Source organism: Anastrepha obliqua, chromosome 5 (assembly GCF_027943255.1).
Source record: "Anastrepha obliqua isolate idAnaObli1 chromosome 5, idAnaObli1_1.0, whole genome shotgun sequence".
Classification (NCBI taxonomy): domain Eukaryota; kingdom Metazoa; phylum Arthropoda; class Insecta; order Diptera; family Tephritidae; genus Anastrepha; species Anastrepha obliqua.
Window position 1 is genome coordinate 20,531,357 of NC_072896.1, and position 25,966 is coordinate 20,557,322.

A 25,966-nucleotide genomic window follows, 5' to 3' on the forward strand; every position below is an offset into this window, starting at 1 on the left:
GGCCGAAGAGTCTATATGTAGACAGACCTTTAAAGTCCAACCACCACCCATCGCACACGCAGAGCTCCAGCTGACTTTTTAAACCCGCGTCAGCTCGGCACAATCGCATTCAGGATATTGTAATATTATGAAGTCTTAACTATCCAGATTCGATCCCGACATACGCAACATATGTCCAGTGTGTGAAGGTACCTCACACTGCTGCAACAACAACATGAACAAGAACGAAATATGTATTATTATTATGATGATGTATAGAATGCAAAGTTGTAACCAACACCAAAAGAACTAATTGGCTTTCAGCGAGTTTGAAGGAATCAGCTAATTTGCTGACGTTACTGGGGTTATGATAGCGATTTGTTTACGGCAGAGATAGGCAAAAACTAAGATTTTGTTGGTGGTATAGGAAAGTATCAACGCGACCCATACTTATGTTACTTCCTTGTCTGCTGAGCAACGACTGAATGGATGACGTGACAGCCGAAGTTCAATGATGATAGATTTACAAGGTTTGGCCAATAACTATGGTGAAAAAAAATTTAATGGGAAACTTCAGCTGCCACATCACGGCGGATTCGGTAGCCGAATTCTGGACCATCATTTCACATTTATTCACACACTCGTCCAATCAGTCGTTGTTCAGACGGCAATGAAATGATATTGTGTTGTTTTTTTCACATACACTATGATCAGAAAGTACCGGTAATGTTTAATTTAAACAAACCGCGCATGTGGGAACCGGTCCATATTTTTTTCTTATGTTGGTAGGACTGTAAGACATACATCTGTCACTTTTTAGCACTATCGGATCATTAGTGGCTGCCTGGCCAGCCGGAAATGTGGGCAAACAAATTCTTGGATTTTGCATGATGATAACGCGCCATCACACCGAGCCCAAATTGTGCTGCATTATTTGACCAAACACCAAGTAAATACCATAGTGCAAGCACCGTATTCACCTGATATGACCCCGTGCGACTTCTTTTTGTTTCCCAAGTTGAAGTTACCAAAGATCAAAAAGAATGCGACGAAGGAGCTGAAGGGCGTCCCTTCGTCGGCCTACCAGGGGTGCATGGAGGACTGAGTTGGCACATGTGTGTTGCTTCAGACGGGTCATATTTTGAAGGAGATAAAATAAATTTGCCTGAAATTTAACTTTGTTTTGTTTTATTTAAACATTTCCGGTACTTTCAGATCATAGGGTATCACTCACACAATCTTCGTTTTTCATAAACAAACTGCTTCATGGCCCCAGTTATGTCAGCCTATCAGCTTATTCCGTCAAATTCGCTGAGAGACGGATAACGGTCTGGCCACACCTTTTCAATTATTTTCACCGTGAGCGAAGTTACTCTCACAATTTTGCTTCGGATAGACAAATCTTATATTCTATCGTTCTTTTCTGATAATACGATCAGGTACTGCAGGTCTTATTTGAAATTATAGTATTGATAAGCGTTAGTTGTCCTTAGTGGGAATGATCCAACAATGGTGTTTTGGAACACTAAATTTTCTTGACATCCCTGGGGACTTAATTCAACACTTGTCAGCTAAATATTTTGTAGAGCTTTCATTGCTTCAGCGAATAAATATTCATCCAGCACCAAACTTTAAAACGGTGTACCGTAAACGTTCATAAGCCCACTACATACTTCATAATAAATGTGGTAAAGTTGTTTTTTTTATTAATATGATACAAAATCCAGTTCAATATTTTCTATGATTCCAAAATATATAAATTGTCGATTTACAATAATTCAAAGTTAATTATAACACAAAAAATACATACATATCAAATCCCTCATGCAAAATTTTCCCTACAGGGCATTCTATTCATCGACAATTATCTACAGTGACTTGTCTCTCACGCAGCCTATTTTCAGAACTCTAAAAATGAAATTATTTACAAGGTCAAGCTGACCTAAAAGAAATACAACAAATCTAGGTCAACTGAGAGGCAAAAACTTTACAGGTTCTGAATTTTACTTTGTGTTGTACTTATACATCCGTGCGTTCTGATGAGAGAAACTCTCACTTTATTTGAAGCATTTGCTTGTATTTGCTGTATTGTGTAGCTGGAACCAATGGCACAGTGTTCTCGGTGCACCCTAATATTGATATTGACTTGTTTCGATAGCTGCTGCTGAGGTGCTCCACAAACTGAAATTTTACGCTCTGCTTGCAATAATCGAAATTATTTCAACCGAATATTTAAGCATAAGAGGGGAGCAACGCAATATTCAATCACTACTACAGGTTCATTTTCAAAATGTTCAATTCGATCGGGTGACGTTTAAAAATTAAATATTATATTTTAGCAGAAAGTTGGAAAATATGAATACATTTTTTATAGAATAATCGCACGTGCGTACGTTTAATCCATAAAACTTACAATGCCTGCTCTATGCAGCCATAGAGAGCCCAGATGATATCCTAGTTTTCATCGTTCTGTCAGGTGTCTAGCATACGGCGAGTTTTAAGTGCACTTCTTAGGGTGCTCAAAAGCGCAGCACCTCAAATCAATGAGTTCATTAACACTTCCACCAAGTTGAAAGGCTACTCCACATCAAGCTAACAGAAGACCAAGCTCTACCCACAATTGTGTATTAAAACATTGTTTTTGTCCTTGTTCACTCCTCTCGGGACCATAGGGTCTCGACAAGACTCTTCCATCGTACACGTTTCTGTGCTGTTGTTTTGGTACCTTCTCCAAGTGTTTTTGGTCGACCGCGACCTCTGCTCCCTTACGGGTTTCAGGCCAGTGGCATTCTCGTGATGCTATCTGGTGGTTTTCTCAATGTGTGATCAATTCATCGCCACTTTCTGCGTTTGATTTGCCTAAGGATGGGTTCTTCATTCGCTAATCTCAACAGTGCGTCGTTACTGATGGTATCTGGCCAGAATATTCTGCAGATGATGTGGAGGTATTTGTTAATGTAGCCTCTGTGTGACGGTGTTAGAGAACAGCCATGTTTCGCTTCCGTACAACAATACTGCCTTTACACATGAGCCGAATATTCGTAGTTTAGTGCGCCTGGAGATTTGCGAACTTCCCCATACCGCATGCATTCGCCTGACTGCCGCCCTTGCTTTGTTTTGCCTGCAGTTGCCTTCATCTGCTCCACCATCTGACGTGATGATGCAGCCGAGGTAGCAGAAGCTTTTCACGAATTCCACCGGGCATCCGTCAACCAATATCTGCCTTGCGTTATTGTGGTTAACTCTCATGGCTTAGGTCTTGGCGATGTTGACCTCCAATCCGACAGTGCGTGCCAGCACCTTCGCTGGCATGTATTAAACCATAACCAGCTCGAAACTTCCAAAAATATCATCTCCAAGAGCACGTTGGAGCAAGCTTCACGAACTTCTACGAATGGTACCAGAATAAGCGCAAAGTTACTATCACTCCATTCTATTATGGATTGGTAATCTACCTACCCTTGCATACCCTCTACTTAGCTCATAGGTCCATCTGTTTGTTTTGAATTCGTATCATTACAAATTATATTAAAATCTCTGTATTTCGACTGATAGAGAGAATTTCAGTGGTGGTTTCCTAGCCCAAGTCAGCAATTATAAAACTTCGGGTTAAAACTTTTCGATTTGTATTTTGCCAACAAGTGGCAAATGATATTCCTCTCATCGTATTCCCTTTTTGAACAGACAATTAATCACTTTGCAGTGCTCCAAATGAGGAGAATTTCCGCTTTCTTTTGAGACAGTAGCTGCTTTTGATTCGCGGATATTGAATGTATGAAAAAATTTCCTTTGAAGCGATTGTTGCGTACCTCTGTCCTCACTGACGATTCCAAGATGGAATCGGAAGTCGGAGCAGGGATTTTCTCTAAATCAGCCAATTTATCTATCTCCTTTAAACTGCCGAATACTGCTAGTGTTTTTCAAGCAGAAGTCTTTGCTATCCTGCAGGCAAGCAAATGCTTAGGAAACGCGGAAGCGAGATAGGTATTAACAGTTTGTCCGATAGTCAATTCGAGATCAAGGCTTTGACGAAGCCATGGTGCAGAACGACTCTAGTAAACTCCTGTAAGGAGATAAAATCTCTTGAGCGTGATCTGGGTTCCAGGCCATAGGAACATTGAGGGATATGGAATTGCTGATAAGCTTGCCAGGAAGGGGTCGACTGAATTGGTCTCAAAGATCTCCTACCCGGTCATCAGCATCTTCTTGACAGTTGTTAAAGAGGATCTGCACAAATTATTTCTCAAGAAAGCGCAGAAAATCCTTTGTACTCTTCGTCATTCAATTTCCAAGCCCGTAGCTGCATTTACCGGTCACTGGACGATCGGCGCACTCGCGGAAAAGATACAGTTACCATTTAACCCCCATTGCGGAAGCTGTGGGGACCTTTCAGAGAAGGAGACTCTTGAGCTCTTTCCCTATAAATTTCCGGGTTGGCAGCTAGACGATTAAGGTCACTGGGTGCTCCTTTCTTCGACAGCCTGGGACAGTGCGCCAACCTAAATCCAATCAATCTTCCCTATTACATCAACAGCTCTGGCCAGCTGTAGATATCTGCCTGTTGGGGGTTTCATAATGGTATCAAAACGGCGATTTAGTGCTACTTGAGGAGTGCCAGACTGGCACTTCAAACATTTCACCTACCTATCTAAATACCAACGTCGTGTATGATTTGGCAGCACTGCATTATTTTTGTTTTGGCAAACTGTAATGTAATTCCATTGCTTTACGAAGCATCTCGCCTGCAAAATGGTTTGATCCCGTAGTAAGACAGAACTATTTAAAAATTTATTAAAAAAATCCCCTTCTTATCCCTACTTGGAAGCACTGCTCTAAGCTTAAAGCTAAGTAGCTAAAAACGAAGTCGCTTGAACATTACTACAAATTTCTAGTGGCGGTGTTTTCGAATCTAAGAAAATTAAAAAGATTACGACTTTTTCAAATACCTTTCTTTAAAATTATATTAGTAATTATTTTTATAACGGCTCTGAAATTCATTAAATTATTTTCTTAAACTTTTAAAATCTCAAAATTTTAAGTTGAAGTGCTCAAAGGGCCTTGCCAATTTGACTGATTTCTTTTTATATTTCTGATGTAGTTAACCTTGTTTTCCACAAACAAAGAGCAGGCAAAGTTATTTATTATATACATAATAAAAAAAATAAGTTTGTGTATATACTTAGTTGTCATATTTTCTTATATATTTCACATATATACTTTTTTTTTTAGTTACCTCCTTTTATCGATTTTTCGCCGTCGAAGTATGTGCTTAACGAAAGATCTTATCACCAGTTCAGTGAATGAAGGCAAACAAAGTTCATAACCTGCTTCTCTCTTTTGCTATTCTGCTGAAAATTCTTGCGATGACAGGCCCCTTATACTTACTGGCATAAACATGTTCGGCACAGACATCTACATACATGCATTGGCTTATGATAAGCTAATTTTGGCTTTTATGCATCTACACATACACAGGCTCATTTTTGTATATATAGGTGTATACATATGTACTACCGTTTATAAATTTGCTCGTGTGATGGCATGCAGCAGAGCGCCTTTCAAATGCATGGGATGTGCAAAAGGGTATGTAATTTTTAACTTCCCGTCTATTTTCGGACAGACCACGTCTTAAAATTATAAGTATATCTGCATCAAAAAATAGTTATCTGTAGTGGAAAGGAGCCACGCTACATTGATTTAAAAGCTCAAAAAATCGTTTTCATCCTATTAATTTTCGTTTTCTAAACAAACAATTTTAGGTGGTTAGTGTAACACACGGCCTGAAAAGTCACGGACCTAACAAAGAAAACACGTTTTTTGTTCGAAATTAGGTTTATTCATTAAGAGGATCAAGACGCACGCCACAAATAAGAGGTGGAGCTCGGCCAAACACCTAACAAAAGTATACGCGCTAATTATTTATGTACAGCTGTTGTCAGCTAATTAGAAACGCTCCCTTTTGATAAACGCTTGATGAGCATAATATTAAACTGTTTAAATTTACCGTTATTTTTTCTCTTAAAATCATTTGCATTGCTTTTGTTACTCTATTTACTACCCAATGCGCCTAGTTTTGTAGTTGTGAAATTGAAGTACCGTTAATATTATCCAACGCAGTGCATGGCTTACTTAGTTCAAGGTAAATAAACTGAGACGACTAATTAGAAACAGTTGTTCAATGGAAGCATATTCGGCAAGTTGTGTTATTTTAATAGTAATATAATCGACTTTTTGGTATGTATAAATTTTAAATTGGTTGTTTAAAAGCAACTAAAATATTCGTCTTCAAGATGTGTAATGGGAAAAAGCAGCAGCTGTACACCTGCCCTGCGCAGCTCCATTTTTGACCTTCGTAAGGCTGGAAAGTCGTACAGTGAAATTTCTAAGCAAGTCAAATGCTCAAAAAAAAATAGTTTTTAACGCCTTAAAGCATATCCAACTTTTTAAGACTGTTGACAATTTTCCACGTAAGAAAAGGCCCCGGAAAACTTCAGCAGAAATTGGCCGCAAGATAGCAATCATCTCCAAAAGAGACCCAAAAAAGACTTCCACTGACATCCAACGGGAAATTCAGGATCAATATAATTTCGAAATATCCAAGAGGACAATTGCTCGGCGTCTGGTCGAATCTGGACTGCATGGCAGAGCAGCACGCAAGAAGCCCCTTCTAACTAAGATACAAAGGAGACGGCGAGTAGTCTTTGCGAAATCCCATGGACTCCAAATCAATGGAAATATATCGTTTGGAGCGATGAAACCAAGATAAATCGCATAGTCCCAGATGGTAAAAGGTATGTTCGACGGCCAATCAACCAAGAATTCACTCCTCGCTACGTTTCACGGGTAGTGAAGCATTGTGGAGGATCAATCATGGTGTGGGGATGTTTCTGGTGGAATGGTGTTGGCCTAATCCATAGGATTAATGGAATTTTAAATACGTCGATATACTAAAAAATGTAATGTTGCCGTGGGCTGAGGAAAATTTGCCTGTTATATGGAAGTTTCAACAGGATAATGATCCAAAGCACACGATAAAGTTGACGAAACAGTTTTTCGACGAAAATTCCATCAATGTTTTGAAATGGCCATCATCCAGTGCGGACTTAAACCCAATAGAGCATCTCTGGGATGACGTTAAAAAAGCCGTGAGTGCCAAAAATATCCCAAATATGGATGTCCTTTTTGCCGAAGTAAAAACGGCATGGCAAGCAATACCTGTGGCGCGCTGTTAGAATCTCATTACATCAATGCGCAATCGATGTGAGGCAGTGTTGAAGCAAAAGGGTTATGGAACCAAATACTAACATAATCTTTATGTTGATCTGATAATACATTACTGTTTCTAATTAGTTGCCTATCCAAATCGTGCATTTCACATGCTTTAAAAATATATATATATATTTAATAAAGAATTGCGATTAAATTGTTTTCCACTAGTTTTTAAGTTTATCATACGTTTAAATAAAATTGGCAAAAAGTTATGAAAATACGTGTTTAAAAGAAAAATCGAAGATTTATTTAGAAATAAGTGTCGTTTCTAATTAGCTGTCAACAGCTGTAGGTATTTTGAAGGATAGTGCTTACTCTCCGTATAACGACTGCAGTTCATCGATGCATTCTTGTGAATCCGAAATCTCGAAAACTGTGGAAAAATAATCGTACGAAAATATTGACGATTAAATTAAATTTTTTTGCAAGGATAAATCTTTAAAGCCACTGTAAAAGACATTAATATGGCTCAAGAAATATAAATATTAACCTTCGTATGAGTATGGGTTTTCAATCATTTTACCTTCGTATGAGTATGGGTTTTCAACCAGTTTTCTTCCATATTTCAAGTTTTACATAGGAGTCTGCCACTGAGACGGCTTTGTATTCAAATTCATATGCAAAATTTTGAAGTGCTCTTCATTGTTAATTTCAACATATCGCGTTTTTGCAGCTTCTTACAAGTTCAGGATTAACCGCTTTTATTATCTCTTCATTCGAACAAAGACTTTTCCTCAAAATTTTCTTTTTATTTTTGGAAATAACCAGAAATCACATGGCGCCAGATTCGGAGAATACGTCGATTGACGAATTTCTTCAATGCCAGAAAGCGCAATGAAGTTACTGGTGTAAGAGTAGTGGCGCAGTTCCTCGTATTTCCTATTTTCAAGTAAAAGTTTAAACACTTTTGGTAAGCAGTTTGCAGTGTACCAGAATCTAATAGAATAGCAATAACAATTTTTTCTCTGGTGAAGTAAACCGAGATCATCCCTTTTGATGCTGTCTTTTACTGTCTAGCTTTCATAGGTGGATTTGTTGCTTTCGGGCGGCATACCATGAATAGCTTTTTGGTTTCCGGGTCATACTCACGATGGAGAGAATAATGAGATGGCGCCTATCGTGGTTCCGTTACTTTGCTCTTAGCGAATTTGACAATGATTGACGTGATTTTAGCACCAATATGGCCAGATTACCATTTTCGTAACTTGATTTAACATTTTTTTTTTGTTATTTCGTCTCGGAGTTTTAGTTCTTTCTTCAAGACATTTTTTTAACCTGTTCTAACTAAAAATAATGTTTATAATTTTGTAAAATATACATTTTTTAAAAATTAGTTCAATAATTCACTCAGTTTTATTTAGCTTTACTTTTTTTAACATCTGGTCGCATTGCCCGCGATTGCAATTGTTGCTGGTGTTCTGCTTTCAGCAGTCGTCAAATCTTTCTCTCTTTCCTGCAGTGTTGCCTAACTTTCGATATAAAAACGCACTAAAATGCGCATTTAAAGAAAATAAAATACCAAATTTTTATTGAACTACTTAAAGAACTTTGTATGCGTGACAAATTGTCTATAAAATGTGGGTTTTTTTTTAAATTGAGTTATAGTTATGTATATACAATTTAACTTGTGAGATTTTGTTGAGAAAACGACTTTCTTGCCACATTTGAGATTATGTAACAAGATACGGTACAATTTTTTGTAAAAATGTCGTTATGGTTTCTTCAGTATTTCCTGGTATTTAGTTGCTTATTTTTACTATGAATGATATTGAATCTTGATGCGCTATAGTGGGACTTAAGGATTGAGGACCGGAAGAAACACTTTTAAAAATGTGTAAAAAGTCTTTCAATGTTAATATTCTAACATAACCTTAAGAGGAGCAACAAATAAATTTTCACTTTTAAAATATCAAATTTTGTAAGAACCAACAAATTGTCAAAAACACTAAAATCTTCTCACCTTGACCTTTTTTAAGTTGCAGTTTCGGTAGCTTTAAATTAAAAACAAAAAAGAAACAAACATCAAATTTAAAAATTGTCGCATTTTGAGTATAAAAAAGCACTAAATTTATTGTGAAGAGCAAGTGGTTGGCAACACTGGACTACTTGGCAAACGTGACGTCACGCACTCTCTGATGGGCGCAATCTTCTTTCTATCAATCTTGGGTCATACTTAAAAAACCAAGTTTCGTCACCTACTACGATCTTAGTAAAGTTGACTCGGTGAACGCTCCGTTTTCGAATTTTCTTAAAAAATATTGAGCAAAATTTACTATGGCTTCTTTGTGACACTCATTCAAAATATGTTACGTGGAACCCATCGAAAAGATTTCTTTGTATGTTGCAAATCATTATGCAATATTCGCGATACTGTCGTATCATTCAAACCAGATTCACTGCATATCATTTCCTGTGTCAGTCGTGGGCCTCCACCAATTTTTCTCTTCGCCAGGGCCACATTTATCTCGTCCGTCGAAGATTTTGGCCGCCCTTCTCGAGGTTCGTCCTCCACAGAAAAATTACCAGTGCGGACTCTGGTCTTAAAACTCATTGAAAATTTCTACAGGGTTGAGTAGACGTCGAAAGCCGTAAAATATTATGTATATTGTAGTATTTATTGCTGCGTCGCTGCGTTTTAAGTCTTCATTTTACGTTTTTTAATCTCCATTCTAACCGATTTTATTGAAATTTTAAATGCAACATCGTGAGACTATAACAAAACTAATGCCAGTTTAAAATTTTCCAAAAAAATAAAAAATACCATTGACTTACCAAACTTTGGTAAATCCCCTTCGTATATGTGTGAACTGTGTATTACATAATTTTTAGATATTTAACCTACCTTCCACTGCAATTAGTGGTAGCCGTTTCATTGTTGACATGCCCACTCCATTTGCATCTGCAGTTTTTGCCACTTGTGGCTTTACCATTGTCTGCCGAGCGGTGCCTATTTGAAAAAGAAAAATAATGTATTATATTATATATTTTATTTATTTTATCATATCCACGGTGTATATCGAACCAGAGATTAAAAAAATGCTAGTCACGCACAATCCTATTCTGCTGCGGCAGCCGCATAAATTTAGCAGATTTATACTTAAACATCTCCATATTTGTGCTTGGGTATCATTTATACACACTTTTGTACATAACCACGAGTCTACCTGATACATTTTGTATATTTTCGTATGTGTTTTTAAGCAGTCATCCTCATCCGGTTTACAAAAAGCTAGGGGATGCTTTTGGCACATTAAACCAAGTATTGTTGTGAATTCAGTGTGTGTTTGCTCACTTAAATGCACAAATAATTGCTTGTTTCCACTGCCATGTATTTGCATGTGTGGATGTGTACGACGAGTATGGGAGACATATTGCGACACGTCAGGCGGCAATCGAGAGCGCGATCAACGACACCTGCTCGTTTCCCCATTTAACCGATTAACACACATTCGTATAGCGATTGCAAACGAATTTGCGCTCAAGCTGTACGAGACTTTTAAGCCGAGCAAAGCTCACGATTTGTACCGTACGTGCTGGAGTATGTTTGCTCTCCTATGCAAGTATGTATGTATCAAGGGTGCAAAATCTGAGTGTTGGGTGCTCGCGATCACAAGAACGTACGAATAAAAGCTATCTGCATGCCTTAAAATGTACGTAAGTGTAGGTATGTATATATGTTTAATTGACGATGAAAGCAACGTTGGCGGATCGTTAATATCCGCAGTCACAGCTATGACCGTAGCCCACAGCCAGCCGTTGACAAACGACCACTTTGAATAAGTGGAAAATTTACTGCGTGCGATTATAGTCGCGTTCAATCAGTCATTCGGTGAAGTAAATGAAAAATTTTGTTTAACGGCACACCAATGTTCCTTTGTGTTGCATGTGTGAGTGTGTGATGTTGTGTTTTTGGCAAAGTTATAAGGATAATGCATAGTTTCGTTTAAAATACGTCCAACATTTAACTGATGATTTTATACATAAACAAACAAAATACCTATGAATACTTGAAATAAATAAAAAAAAAATAAAAACAATGAAATTAACAATTTACTTAAAATCCAATTTTTGTATTCTTTTACTCGTAGATTGCTGCTGCACATCAAAAGTGTTCATAACATTTTGTGTTTGTGTGCATGAGTGCGCGTCCATGTGTGTGTGCTTTTGATCCTTGTGCGCAGCTTGAACACAGCTTCTAATCGGAGAAAAACTCGGTTTTTCATTTTATACATATTTTTTGTAAAACTTCATAGTTGCTTAAGTTACAAAAAAAAAAAAAAAAAAATACGCACACACAAAATGACGCGGCCAAAAGAGGACTCAAAATTTAAAGCATTCCTGCGGGAGAACTCGCTGACGATGCTCACTGTGACTGGTGTGTTTCTGGGCGGTTTGATTGGTTTCATCATTAAAAACAGCACAGGCGAGTGGACGAAGCGTGAGATTATGTACATATCCTTCCCCGGAGAACTCTTCTTACGGTAAGTGAATATTCAAAACAATTTTAAACCTAAGAGTATACCAAGAATTTTATTTAGGAAGAGAGAGTAATAAAAGCAGTCAGCATGAACAGCACAAAAGCGAGAAATAATCTTTGTTTAAAAAAATATTAAAGTGCAAATAGTAATAAATTCACCTGCCTATCGATACTTTTTACCAAAATTTTTTTTTCACAATTGCCGACTTAAAATGTATACGAGGGTTACCTTTTATATTTTCCGCTCAAAAATTAAAATACAGTAAAATAATACTGAAAATGGCTTCATAGTTTTTCTAAATATTCTCCTATGGGTAAAAAATATGTGTAGAGGTGTGGCCAAGATCAGGCCGTTAATCGGCTCTCAGCGATTTTGGAGGACTCAGCTGATTGGCTGACGTAACCGAGGACATGATAGCGGTTTGTTTACGAAAAAACTAAGATTGTGTTGGTGAAATACAAAAAACATCAGCATTGCCGTCGCTCATCTTACTTGTTGTTGCCGTTTGAACGAGGCGTGTGAAATGAGCTGCTGAGTCCTCGTTGACGTGGCTGCCGAAGTCGCTCAAATTCGTTTTTCACAATAGCTTATAGCCATACCTGGTAATCTAGCATCCTAGCTATTCTCCTTGGCAGTTAATACACTTTTGCATTCGCTTGATTTGATTTTCAAAGCACTTTTGCCACTCACAGGTGGATACCTCCAAAACGAGCTGTTTAAAGAGTTAAACAGCTTCTTCAGGTGATTCGGGACCAAAAAGAAATCATTAGATGCCAAGTCAGGAAGGTAATTCGATCTTTTTAGTGCTGAAAAACTCTTTTGTGTTAGCCGATACGTGAGAGCTCGCTTTGTCTTGTAGAAGGATAATTCGTCTCCGGCGTTTGGGTTTCCTTAGTTCTTCGAAAGCTTCTAGCAAACAAATAGTTTTGTATCACTCAAAATTGACTGTTTTAAGTTTTTAGCTTACTGGTAAAGTTGCGATATGATCAGATATCAGAATTTCCTTAAAATCACGCGCAATTTTGGTTTGAGATGTTTCGTCCGCGAATAAATTTTGTTGGGCTAATCTCGTCTTAGAACGCCCCTACTCTTGATTGCTGTTTTGTTTTCGGTTCATGTCCATACTTATATATGCAAGATTCGTCACCTGTTATTCGTACGATGCCATAGATGTGCTTTGAACCACTGCTTCTGAGTTTCTTCAACATTTCTCTACACCAATCCATACGAGTTCCTTCTTGGGCAATTGCCAAATTATGTTATCTTCTCGACATCCCATTGTCAATGCAATATTGAATGTATGCTAGTCGCAGCAATGCCCGAAGATGCCTCTATCTCGTGATATGCCACATGACGATCTTGCGTTATCAATTGACGTACAGCATCGCTTGTTTCAGGCAAAACAGTGGCAGGCAGTGGCTAAGTGTAATGCTTCAATGCCGAAAGTCGAAGTCAGTTGATCTCCAGCTTCGATAATCCACCTCGAAAAGCAAAAGCATAATAAAGCATCGCACGAAAATTGTCACGATTTAATTCCATCTTTTGGGTCAGATGAACTTTCCAATTCACTGAAAAAAGAACAAACCAAGCTCGTAAGTGACAATGTTATATCTAAGTTTATACTAAAAAATATCAAACTTTTCAATAAAAAAATTGCGTTTTAGCTTATCACACGTAGTCCTGCTAAGGCGCAAAATATAAAAGGCAATCGTCGTGCCTGCAAAACCCGTTCGGTAAACTGAAAAGGGAAATATTTTTATTATTTTGATAAAAAGATGTGTGTAAGTAAGATGAGTAATGTTTGCTTCCAATGCCTCAATCGAAGCTTGTTTATCCATAAAGCATTTAAATTTGCCATACCTCCACAAATAAAAGTTCAAAGATGTGAAATCGCACGATCTTGGTGAAAAATCTACTGGTTCGAGACGAGAGATAAATTGCTCATCGAAACGATGACGCAGTAAATCCATTATTTCACGGACTATATGGCAAGTAGGGCCGTCTTGTGGGAACCAAATGTTGTGGAGATCACGGGGTCTCATTTGTGACATCAAAAAGTAATTTATCATAGCGCGCTAGCGTTCGCCATTCACTGTTACATTGGGGTCAGTCTCGTATTTGAAGAAATATATGGCCGATGATTCCTCCAGCCCATAGGCCCCACCAAACGGTAGTTTTCAATGGATGTAATTGTTGTTCTTGAATGGCTTCGGATTGATTTTCAACTCAAATACGACAACTTTGCCTATTGACATGGTCATTAAGCGAAAAAATGGCCTTACGCCTCATCGCTCATCATCATAAGATGGCCTGATATTCATAATACATTTGTACGATTTGCAAAAGTTGTTGAGGCGTAAGCCTTTCACTGTTAAAATGTGAATGAATTAAAAAAAATGTATCTAGTTTGACAGTAGTCACGCGTGACCTGTCAAAAACACTCTATTGGAAAAAGTTCCTCCAATCTGGTCACCCTTTATTAGCTTGGGGACAAGAAAATCCGTTATTTTCTCGGTAATTGACTCTAGTGATCGATATCTCGTAAAGTATCGATCAAATAATTTAAAGTTTATGCTCGTTGTCAAGGTGGCATTTCACACTAAAAAAATTGTTTGCTGTTTTTGATTTGTTCCATTCAGTTTTGGTTACAGACTGTTCACAATGGAACATCGACAAAGAAAAAATTCGGTACATTTTACAGTTTTTTTTTGATAAAGGCGAAAGTGCAAGCCAACGTGCAATTTTGGCTTCGCCGATTCCGTTTAGGCATTTTTGTTGTTAAAGAAAATGCCGATAAAATCACAGAAGTAATCGAATTCGAGTTGCATATTAGTAGTAGTAGCATCGTCCAGGAGCTAAAGATTGTCCACGAAACAGCAAATTTTACGCAAAAATAATGGATTTATTTTTCCCCAAACCAATATTTACGTTCAGCTTTGATTGCTTGAGGCTGTCTTAAATTACTTTTTATTCTCAACTGAGTATAATACTTGAAATAGTGTTAAAAATATAAATATAATATAAATCACATTTAAAAGCTTGTACATATTTTTCGCAGCATGCTGAAATGTCTGATTGTGCCACTATTGGTTTCATCCATAACGAGCGCCATCGGCGGGCTCGATCTCAGTATGTCGGGGAAGATTGCCATACGGTGAGTTGGAGTGGTTAGCGATCGCTAAACTAGTAATATTTTTTCTTATTACTTAAAACTTATTACTTCGCAATACTATTACAGAGCCAATGCTTATTATTTCGTCACAACCATTTCGGCGGTGGTTTTGGGTATTTGCCTAGTCACAACAATACGACCCGGCCAGGGTGCAAAGATCGTTGAAGTACGCACCGAATCCGTAGATAAAGCATCTAAAGTGCTAACGCCCGATACGCTTATGGATTTAGTGAGGTAAGCTGTGCAAGCGAGTAAGAGAGCAAAACTCCTTTGCTTGGCACAAATTTTGAGCTAATAAAAATAATTTTTAATTTTCCAGAAATATGTTTACGGATAACATCATTCAATCAACAATGTTTCAGGTATGTTTGGGAGCAGTAAATACTGCAATAACAAATACTGAGTAAAAATTTAAGAATTAAGAGTGCCAAAAGAATGTATGTATGTATAGGTAATCATGATAAACAACTCAATAACCACTCATTAAAGAGGCACCTTTATCGAATTATACACCCTATGCTTGACTTCAAAACAAAATGCTTTTTTGTAAATAGATATTCAGATATGTGTAGACGGATTTGTGTACATCTATGCGCATATCTGTCTCATAATTTCATACACATATGTACATACATATATTTGAACATAGATCCATGCTGACATGGCGAATAACTGGCGTACATGAGAATGGCAAATCTGCGCTGCTATCAATTTATTTACAAATTATCCAATTTACGAGCAAATGCTTAATTTAGTTGAAGTTGATAGCTAGTGGACATAAAAAAAAAACAAATTGAAAAAAAAAAATTGAAAACAAACACGCATAAAAATAATGTGTAAATTAAATTGGAATTGCTCAGCAAAGATTGTTGAGTATGGAAGTGCACAGTAACGGGTGGTTTTGTATAGAGGAAAATAGTTTTTGTTTTCAAACAAAATAAAGAAAACACAAAATGTGGGTGAAATCAGGCAACCAATAAAGTCTGCTAAGTAAACTAGTAAAGTTGCCTTTACGAACTATTTTGCCCTTTAAATATTTTCGTTTTCTCAACACGCCCTGACAAGGATAAATTTGCTAGTTCCGCAACAGCAAAAACGCTGGAGAAAAACCCCAAAAATTGAAATCAGAGGTACCTATGTCCATGTAGTTTCTCCCCCCTTCCGAATCAGTCTGCTGGAAAATATATCCCTAGCACAAGAAGAAGAGATATTTACGAAGTACAGAGAAGGAAAGAGAAATCTGCCTCAAAATACTACCATGTACTTCAGGACTCCAGAGGCCAAACTTTACAAACGAGTTTTTGGGGTAAAAACATCCGACGCACCCAAATACATCGGAAACCAGTCTCACATCAACAAGAAAAAAATATAGACCTGTCGCTTTCTAATTATACTGGTGCGCAACTAAGTTCTCGCTGTTTGTCAAGAGATGCCGTCAGCAGTGTGTGGTAGTCGATTCTAACACAACCTAAACGTCATACACCAAGCTTAGACATACTATGGTAAGCAAACTGCTTCGACACATTAGTGATTTTGTTTTGGTATCATATACTTTTGGTTTAGTGAAAATGTCTGATTTTGTGCTGAATAATCGTCATTTGCGGGAAGTGTTGATTTTCCTCTTTCATTCGAAAAAAAAACGGCGGCTAAAGAGCGCATCGAGAGCTATAAAAAGATGATGGGGATGCTGTTTTAAGTGAAACGTGCCGAGATTGGTTCCGTCGCTTCAAAGACGGCGATTTTAATGTTGGCGACCGTCCGCGTGATGGAAGGCCAAAAACCTTCGAAGTCGCTGAATTGGAGGCATTGCTCAATGAGGATCCGTGTCAAATGCAAGAAGGGTTTGCTTCAGTATTAGGAGTTACCCGCCAATCCATTTCCAAGCGATTGCATGCTTTGGGAATGATTCAGAAACAGGGGACTTGGGTTCCTTATGAGTTAAAACCAAGGGATGTTGAACGTCGCTGTTTTCGCCTGTGAACAACTGCTCCAGCGGCAAAAAAGGAAGGTGTTCTTCAACGCATCGTGACGAGTGCTGAAAAATTGATTCATTACAGCAATTCAAAGAAAAGAAAGTCATGGGGACTGCCCGGTCATGCTTCTACGTCGTAGCCTCGGCCGAATATTCACGCTGCGAAGGTTATGCTATGTAATTGGTGGGACCAAGTCGGTGTTATTTATTATGAACTGCTAAAACTAAACGAAACCATCACTGGGGATCGGTATCGACTTCAATTGGTGGGATTGAGCCGAGCACTGCGCGAGAAGCGGCTGCAATACGCGAAGAGGTATGAAAAAGTGATTCTGCAGCATGACAGCCGAACGTTGTCAAACCCGTTAAAACCCACCTGGAAACACTGAAATGGGAAATCCTACCCCACCCGCCATATTCTCCAGATATTGTACCGTCCGATTATCACCTGTTCCGATCGATGGCACGTGGCCTAGCTGACCAGCAGTTCCATTCACATGAAGACATCAAAAAATTGCTTGATTCGTGGAAAGCCTCAAAAGATGAACAGTTTTATCGCGGTACGGTATACGAGATCTACCAGAAAGATTGGAAAAAGTAGTAGCCAGCGAAGGGCAATACTTTCGATGATTCACTTGTAACCATTTTTTTAAAATAAAGTTGTATATGCATCAAAAAAACAGCGGGAATTTAGTTTCACACCTAATATATAATTTTAATATAAATGAACTGTGAAAGCTGGTAATGTCGATCTAAACCAGCAGTTCTATATTTACTAGGTTGTTGATAAGTTTTGCGGTTCGATAGGAAAACACAATTTTATAGTTTGAAATACGCTTTATTATTCATTATAGTTTCCACGAGATTCCAATTTATGAATCCCATCATTGAAGTCAAAATCTGGAGCTGTTATGACCTCGTCATTTGATCAAAAACGCTATCCACGCACGTATTTTTTATGTCTGGAAACAGATGGAAGTCGCTAGGGGGCTAAATCTGGTAAGCTCAGTGGATGCTCCAACAATTTGGCTATTGTCAAAATGCTCTTGTGACACGGTACATTGCCCTGTTGAAAAGGAATTCTTTTCTTTCACAAAGTGGGTCTTTTTCACGAATTTTCTCCTTCATCTGTTTTAAAAGGTTACAATAATATTTACCATAGAATTTGCTGTTTTACAAGTTTTCAAGTAATTCACACACAAAACTCCTTTTGTATCCCAAAAAACCGATGCTAGCACCTTCTTGGCGATTTCTGGACATGAACTCGTTTCGGAGTCGAAGAACCAGGTTCACACCGCTTTTAGATTTAGAATCACACAAAGAAGTTATGGTTTCTTGCATTGCCTTCCCAAGCCCAATTATTAACAATGATGTGGAAAATCATTTGTCTTTAGCACTCACCATTGATAATTATCGTTGGCTCCATTTTCAGTGTAGAAAAGTATAAACCCCTGTTGCCTACGACTTGCAAATCGCTCAAAAGCACGACTTTTGTAAACTGGATAACGAGAGTCGCATGGCTATTTTTTTGTTTTTTTTTGGCGGTGAGGTTGGGTTAAAAATGCATTCGCACCATATAGTAACCGTCGCTACTACGTGTGTGGTGATTCCACTAAAAATATCCCTCCTCTTCCCTTGGATTTTTCCCTCCATCCCGGGACTGCTTCCGCATTGCTTCGAGGTAGAGGGCCAAGACGGCATCCTAAGAAGGACACTTTCCATTTCGCGCTTCTTTTTTCGGATAATATCCTCCACAAAATTTGCGACGGCATTCCATTTTTCTTCGTCTATCATAATTTTCTCGATAATTTTTTCAGGTGTAAATACACCAATAGCTCGTTGCAGACCTGTTCTCTCTACGTTCCACCTCTCGCATTTAAAAAAGGTGAGCTCCGCATTATCATACTCAGTATTTCCATATAAGCAGTTTGGTTGGCTCACTTTTCCCATTCGCCACAAATACTTGCGAAAGGACCCATGTCCGAACAAAACTGTGCGACGTAATAGTTAAACCGTGCTTTCTTTCTACCCACTTTTTTAGATCGGGTATTAGTCTCGCTGTCCATCTACCACACCGTTCAGAGTTCCATCTTGCCCCCCAAAGTGTGAGCGTTTGAACTCTAATATCGGAGAAGCGTGGTACTGGGATTCCTGTGTTTTTGCCTCCCATCTCCGGGTGCGCTCTTGTGCTAGAATATCTATAGGGATGGTTCCGTTGATAACTAACACCGTTGCTTCAGATACTGTTCTGTATGACGAAGCCACTCTGAGAGCACAGGTGCGTTTCACAGATTGCAGAATTTTCCGCTGGCATTGCACCCTTTGCGAATCTGCCCATATTTCGCATCCGTATAAGAGAATCGAGTTCGTCGTGTCTATTAAAAGTTTTCGCTTATTCTGCGTTGGACATCCAAGGTCCAACATGCCGCTTACCTTGGCAGCTCTTGTGGCAGCATGGTTTATATGCGCCCAGTAGGTTAGCCTGGTGTCTAATTTCACTCCTAGGTACTTGACCACTCTTTTTGTCGATAAAGTGGCATCAAGTACTTGTATGTCTACTACTAATGGGATACGTCTGTTCGTTAGAAAGATTAGCTCTGTTTTCTCTGTGGCCAGCTTTAATCCATGGTCTTCTAGCCATGTCTGGTCTCAGATCATCATCTGATTTAACTTCCTTTTGGCTTCGTCGGTGTTTCGGGCGTGGCTACTTTGGCTTTCCACAAATCAATTAAGTCATGAATGAGCTTCATCAATGTCCAGATGTTTTTCAGCCTATTCAGCATTTCAAAAGAAAATCGACGTCTGCTCGTGAACCAGTTGGATCTTATAAGAGTGGGAAAAGCCAAGATTTATATCTAAAAAATTGTGTAAGTAGTGGACAAGTAGAGTTCGAGTATAGTCGATAAATTTAAGTTTTCGGCCTCACTGTTAAACCACAACTCTGTAAGCTTTGCACATAGTACGTGAATTTTCTGAAACGGGATTTCCACGATATTTAAGGGGTTATACGCAGTTATGAAGCAAATAAAAGACGGGTTGTCAAGGATTTATCCTGAAGAAACTTCAGAATATTTTAATTTGAAAATTTTTGGCGGTTATAAAAGCATCCTTCAAGAACGTAACAAAATTTTTTATTTATGAAAATGTTGATTATAGAGCGCGCTGCAGGCGATTTCTGGAACCTCCTTTAAAAAAAGACGATTTACGGTGTACATCGTAACTCAGGATTGGATTATCTGAAATCAAAAAACCAAACAAATTTTGTTAATATATTAGATTATCTAGTAATTAATCGTTCGGCTAATCAAAATAGTGAATTTTCACAAAATGGCAGCTTTTAAAAGAAATGATTTCGATTTTTACGTTAAAATTTGGCCGTAAATTGATTATAAAATTGAAAATAAGTATCAGATTTACAAAAGGAACGATTAATTACTAGAAAATGTATCTTTAAAGATTGAGTTAAAACGGTTGACCGATCAAACAAGCCGTTTCCGAGATATCGTGTACACCGACTGGAAAAATGCCGTTTTGAAAAAAACACGTTTAAAGTTTCAATACCTACCTTAAAACGTGCCGAGGCATCTCTACACATTTAGGTATAACTCCGAAAGTATTGCTTAGATCTACTTCAAATTTCGTGCGTATACTTTTGAATATATGTACATTACAAAAATGCAATAAAAAAATCGATTTTTTTGAAAGTCATAACTGCGTATAACCCCTTAACAAACATATTTCTATTTTTTTCATTAACGATTTTACATGAGCTATTTTCGTACAAGGATGATAGATTTACTAAGTTTGCTATTAGCTATTGTGAAAAACAAAATTGAGCAACTTCGGCTGCCTCGTCACAGGGTCCTGGTAGCGGATTTCTGCACGATAATTTCACAAATATTCACACACTCGTCCAGTCAGTCTTTGTGTTGCTTTTTTCGTATATCCCTATTAGAATGTGTATTCTTAGTTTTTTCGTAAAAAAACCGTTTCATAATCCCGGCTGCGTCAGACCATCAGCTGATTCTATCACATTCGCTGAGAGCCTAATAACGGTGTGTTATTGGGCTCACATTCTCAATTCTTTTCACCATGGATTTTTAAAAACATTTGTAGTGAAAAGAAATTTGAGTTGTTAAAAAACGAAGTGGATGCTCACGTTAAGATTTTTGGCAAAACAGAAATGCCTTGGAGGAAATTAACAGTAGGCACCTAAAATTTCTGTTTTATTGTAGATTTTTTTAAACAAATTCTATAGGAAATGTAGATTCGAAGTAAATATTTACGGTTGTTCCTTTTGAAGAATTCCCCTAAACGTGTCTTTACTTGAACAGTTAGTTTGGCTGATAGTTTGCCTATCGAAAGTTCTTTGAACCTAAAAAAAACACTCGTTACAAGCATTCGAGTAGTTGTGCAATCTTCCATTATCTGACCATTTTATAGAATTTGATCATTGCTATGATATGATGAGGTAACTCGTAACTATGAATTGCAATGGAACTTATACCTGCCTACACGTGTTTCAAGTACAGAAACTTTTCGAGTGCTTTACACTGATAAAAAATTATGTAATTGATAATAAGAATACATGATACCTATGAGCGGATTACAGGTTGATCAACTGTTTAGAATTTGTTGATAAATACTTAACGAGTTAGTTAACTTTCTTATTGAAAACCTCTTTACACGTCATTTCTTAGTGTGAAGTAAAATGATTTCAATATTGCGTCTTTGTTATTATTCTCATTATTATTATTATTATGAAGCGTCTGTGCTGTATCAGACGTCAGCAGCACAGGCAAATGCTTGTAGAAGGGAGAGAAAGTAAGCAGTTAAGAATACCGGGTAGTTTTTTGTTCTATGCAAAACGCTAGGACTCTACTTAGGATGGGTAAAGGTCAGATGGCAAATTACAAATTAAAACTAGACTGATCTAATCTATTTCATTTCCCCATATAAACCATATAAATCCAAGTTTGAAATTTTGTCGAAATAAAAAAAAAAAGTTATTAACAAAATTTCATAAAAATTTCAAACTTTAATCAGAATTTTTAGAAAAATTTCGCGTTTGCAAAATTGATTGAATTTTGGAAAAAATAAGTTTAAAGTGTCTCAGAAATTGCATTGATTTTTGACACTTTTTTTGATGACGGTGCTGTCGACCATTCGTTATATAGAGAATATGCACACGACCGCCAGCAAAAACAAATTGTCAAAAAACAAAAAGGATTTTTAAACCAGTTCAAATATACACTTTATTATACCAAAATACAAAGAAAAATTTTGTGTAATCAATTTTGCATAAATTGCATATCTGAAAATTAAAAAAAAATCTCATTAAATATCTTTAAGATTTAATGAACATTTTTTGAATGTTTTTTTTTTATCTGAGTCTTGTATTTGTATGATTTTTGTAGTAAAATTAACTATATTTTCATAAAGAAAAGATTGAACTTAAATAAAAAAGAAATATATTTTTAAAGCGTAGCTATAACTAAACTATAACCAAAATCACTTTATAAATGCTTGCCAACAAATTTGACCCAATTATGAATATGTCTATAGTTTTTTCAAAGTAAGTATACTCGAAAATTTATTATAAGGGATCAGGGGTAGTCAGAGGCCTGAAAAATTGATGATTTTCAATTGCTAGTCAATTGCTTTATTTTATAAAAATACAAATATAGCATTAATACAACAAATTTCGACTTGACTTTAGCAAAGTATCAAAAACAAAAAAAAAAAGAATAACTGTAAAAGTTATCGCTGTTTGTGTGGAGTCCGTTTCCCCAAAATTCCCTTGCGGTAATCCTCACAAGTCCTTAGAGATTCATCTAAAATCAGTCGGACAAGAGAAATTAGTTTTATTAATAGAGAATCTTATACCTGATCGTAGCCTTTTTTCAAAATTAACAATATGGCGGCCTCAGGTATTAATTTTTAGATTTTCGAGAAAAAAAACCAACAATTAATTGTTAAAAAAAAAATAGAAATATTTGAAAAAAAAACCTTCGATCAACTTCAGATTCTCCTACGCAGTCGGAGGCTTTCGTAAAACCCATTGGCATGGCTAATATAAAGAAGGTGGCTCGGATAACAGATCAGAATATACAATAATAGCCAAGATGTTCGAAAAGTACTTAAAAACACTCGCACCTCTTCTAAAATTATTCATTCAATGTAAGACGCGATTAAATTCTATCGAAAAGAGAACGAGTCTAACTTAAAGGGGTGCCTGAATAGTAGGCTTTCGGCACCCCCACTGTTTTCGAAGTCAATTGTCAGTCCAGGTTTTTCAGAAACTACCAAGGGAATACGAAATCTGTGAAAGAAAGCGAAAAGTGGAACCCCAGAAAAGTGGGGTTGCAGCCTCAAAGGCTGGGTAACAAACAGAAGTAAGCGCTTCTTAAAAAAGCTTAACAGGGCTGTAGCAGAATTTCTTTTCATTCTGAACAGATACGCTACCGATAGAATTGAGCACAGATCATTATCCCCGAGTAGTCCAAGAGGTGTCTTCTGTCGAGAGGACTATGACAATTTAGAGCATTTTTCTTGTTTTTAACCGGTTTACGCCAAACTAAAGAATGTATCAGCTCTATGATTCAACAAGTCTCTCAGATTCAGTAAGTAGTAAAGGAAATTCAAAGAGAAGTACACCGAGTAATACATATATAAGTGCGTGCTTGGTTCGTCATTTGCAATCTTCGAGCCAAACTCAAATGCATTCAATCCCTCTATCCAATACTACAGCTCGTAATATGACCTTAATACGAAGCCAGTAACAAAAGTTGTAAATAAGTAGTCCGCATAAAGTAGTAGTATAAAATTCAATGTGTGAAGTTTCTTGTAGAAAACTAGGCAAATTAAGTGAGTGAACGATACTTCGCTATGTTAAACTGTGAAAACTAGGTTTGCCTCAAAAACACATCAGTTCTTCAAAAATCTTCACTTCCGCATAAAGAAACCGCCGAGGAGATGCTGCACCATTATTTCCGCTTGTGAGTAGTTACAACTTTGGCAAGAGATATTGAATACTAGTGGCAGTCTGGTATTCTGAGCACTTAGTATCATGCGCCCTGTAAAAGCAGAGGTTAGTTGGGATACAGTCTGTGTCAGAAAAAAGGAACCGCGATTATTCATGGAGTATAAATGATTTATATTTAAATTTTTTTTGCATGAAAGTATTTACGAAACTATGAGTCGCAATTACTCAATAAGCCGTGTAGTCTCTATCGTTGTCAAGTATAGCCTGGCATCTTCTCGGCGTGCTTTGAACCAACTTTTCTACATAGTTCGTCGACAACCGGGACTAGATTTTGCGAATCTGATGCACGAGTTTCTTTAAATCACGGACCCGCCTTCTGGCAAGATGCGTTTTCATAGTTCCTCACACATTTTCAATTGAGTTGGCGTCTGGGGACTGGGAAGGCCAGTCCAATACTGTGAGGCCATTTTCTTGTTTTGTTGTTTCTCAATGCATTTTTCTGATAGCAGTGGTTTTGATGATGTGGGACGGTAGGATATGTTCGCCTCCTTTAGTCGACGTTCAATGGCGTTGATACTCACATATCGCACCCTAAATACAAAAGGGTCACAATTCAAAATTTTCCAAACTCGAGCTTGACTTGTTTACAGTAGCACAGAAAACAAACTATGTGACATATCACGCTGAAATTTTCCATGTAAGCTCCTACCAAAAAACAAAAAATTTATTTTTGCCATATGTCATCCGCGGACCGTTTTATTGATAACGTCTCGTTCATATTTGAGCAGAAGGAACATTTTGAGTTGTGACCCTTTTGTATATAGGGTGCGATATATTCCCTTTTTAGCAAGAACTGATCATGCTTGGCGTAGCCACAAAGAAGGGTCCCGCTTAAAAAGTTGGACGATTACTTTATTTGCTTTTTTGTCATCACTCACTTCAAGCCGCGCTCGGAAAAGTCATCAACATTTTTATACACCTAATGCCGCTGATTCCACATCACAACAACCTTTTTTGATTTTTTAATCACTTTTGCAGCGGCGACGTAAGATAATTTCTGCCCTTTCGAATGCGTGCATAAAAATACCGCCTCAAAACGTTTCGCGTACTTCTCACTCATTTTAGTTTGGTTGCGTTTATGGGAAAGTTTCGAACGATACTAACCTGAGTTAGCACTGGCGTCGTAGCGAGTGGGATTATTATGCAGCACAAAGCAGAATGAAATATATCTTGAAGTTACAAGAAAAAAACCGGTTCTTTTCTTCTGACACAGACTGTATATCCTTCTGTCTATTTGAAAGATGGTTAAAGCTTTTTTAACACTGCAAGAAGGTCTTAAACTCTTGCAAATTCTGACGTACTTTAGATTCGTCCATATCATTGGAGATGCGACCTGTGTGTAGAGATGCGACCCCTGTTGAAACTCTCAAATCTAACAACAGCTTCTGAGATATTATCTGCCATTTTAATTAGCTAAGAATATTACGATGTACTGTAAGGGCGATAAGCAAAGTTTGAGGCTTAGGTAGGTAAGTAGGTAGAAGTGGCAGTTTCGTCTCTAAACCAAACCACTTAGACCGATGACGATCCATTGTGACACAACAGTCGCAGTTTAACTGAGTTTGACTCTCATTTTACGATATAGTCATTCTTACGCCATAAGAGTTTAAACTAAAAAAAAAAACAGTCAAGGGACTATTCGAATTTCGTAGGAATGAACCTATTTGTAAATTTGACTTAGAATACCCACTCACTATCACTTTCAATCTCATTTTTTCCACTTTGCACCGTAAACAAGAATAATTTGTAATTTGATTTGCTCTGCGAGTCTGTATGTAAACTGACTTTATGCCCTATGAAGTGCTCGCCTACGGAACTATGGTTGTGTATTCTAAGCAAACATACCTAAATACATACTATAAACTTATTCATACACAAATATAATACGCACACTAGTAAGAGTGTAGATATGACCGCTTATGAGGCATATTTTTAAATTTTTTTATTTTTATTTTTTCGACAATTGCAAAATCTCGCATTGTCCCAATTGACATAGGGGAGATAATTGTACGAATATGCTCGCACAAAGCTCGGCCAACATTATGTTATAT

General features: G+C 37.4%; 1 protein-coding gene across 2 annotated transcripts in view; it reads left to right on the forward strand.

The window, feature by feature from the left end:
- The window catches only part of LOC129247238 (excitatory amino acid transporter 1), a 66,269-nt gene that overhangs the window by 34,132 nt on the left and 6,171 nt on the right, over positions 1-25,966 (forward strand). The window contains exons 1-5 of one of the 2 annotated variants that reach the window (XM_054886284.1): positions 11,039-11,135; positions 11,337-11,729; positions 14,785-14,880; positions 14,965-15,132; positions 15,218-15,260. In XM_054886284.1, coding sequence (XP_054742259.1) covers positions 11,548-11,729; positions 14,785-14,880; positions 14,965-15,132; positions 15,218-15,260 — 489 coding nt within the window. In that variant the 5' untranslated portion in view covers positions 11,039-11,135; positions 11,337-11,547. Of the gene's footprint in view, positions 1-11,038; positions 11,136-11,336; positions 11,730-14,784; positions 14,881-14,964; positions 15,133-15,217; positions 15,261-25,966 lie in introns of those variants that run through there. The other variant, XM_054886283.1, reaches the window with a different exon arrangement.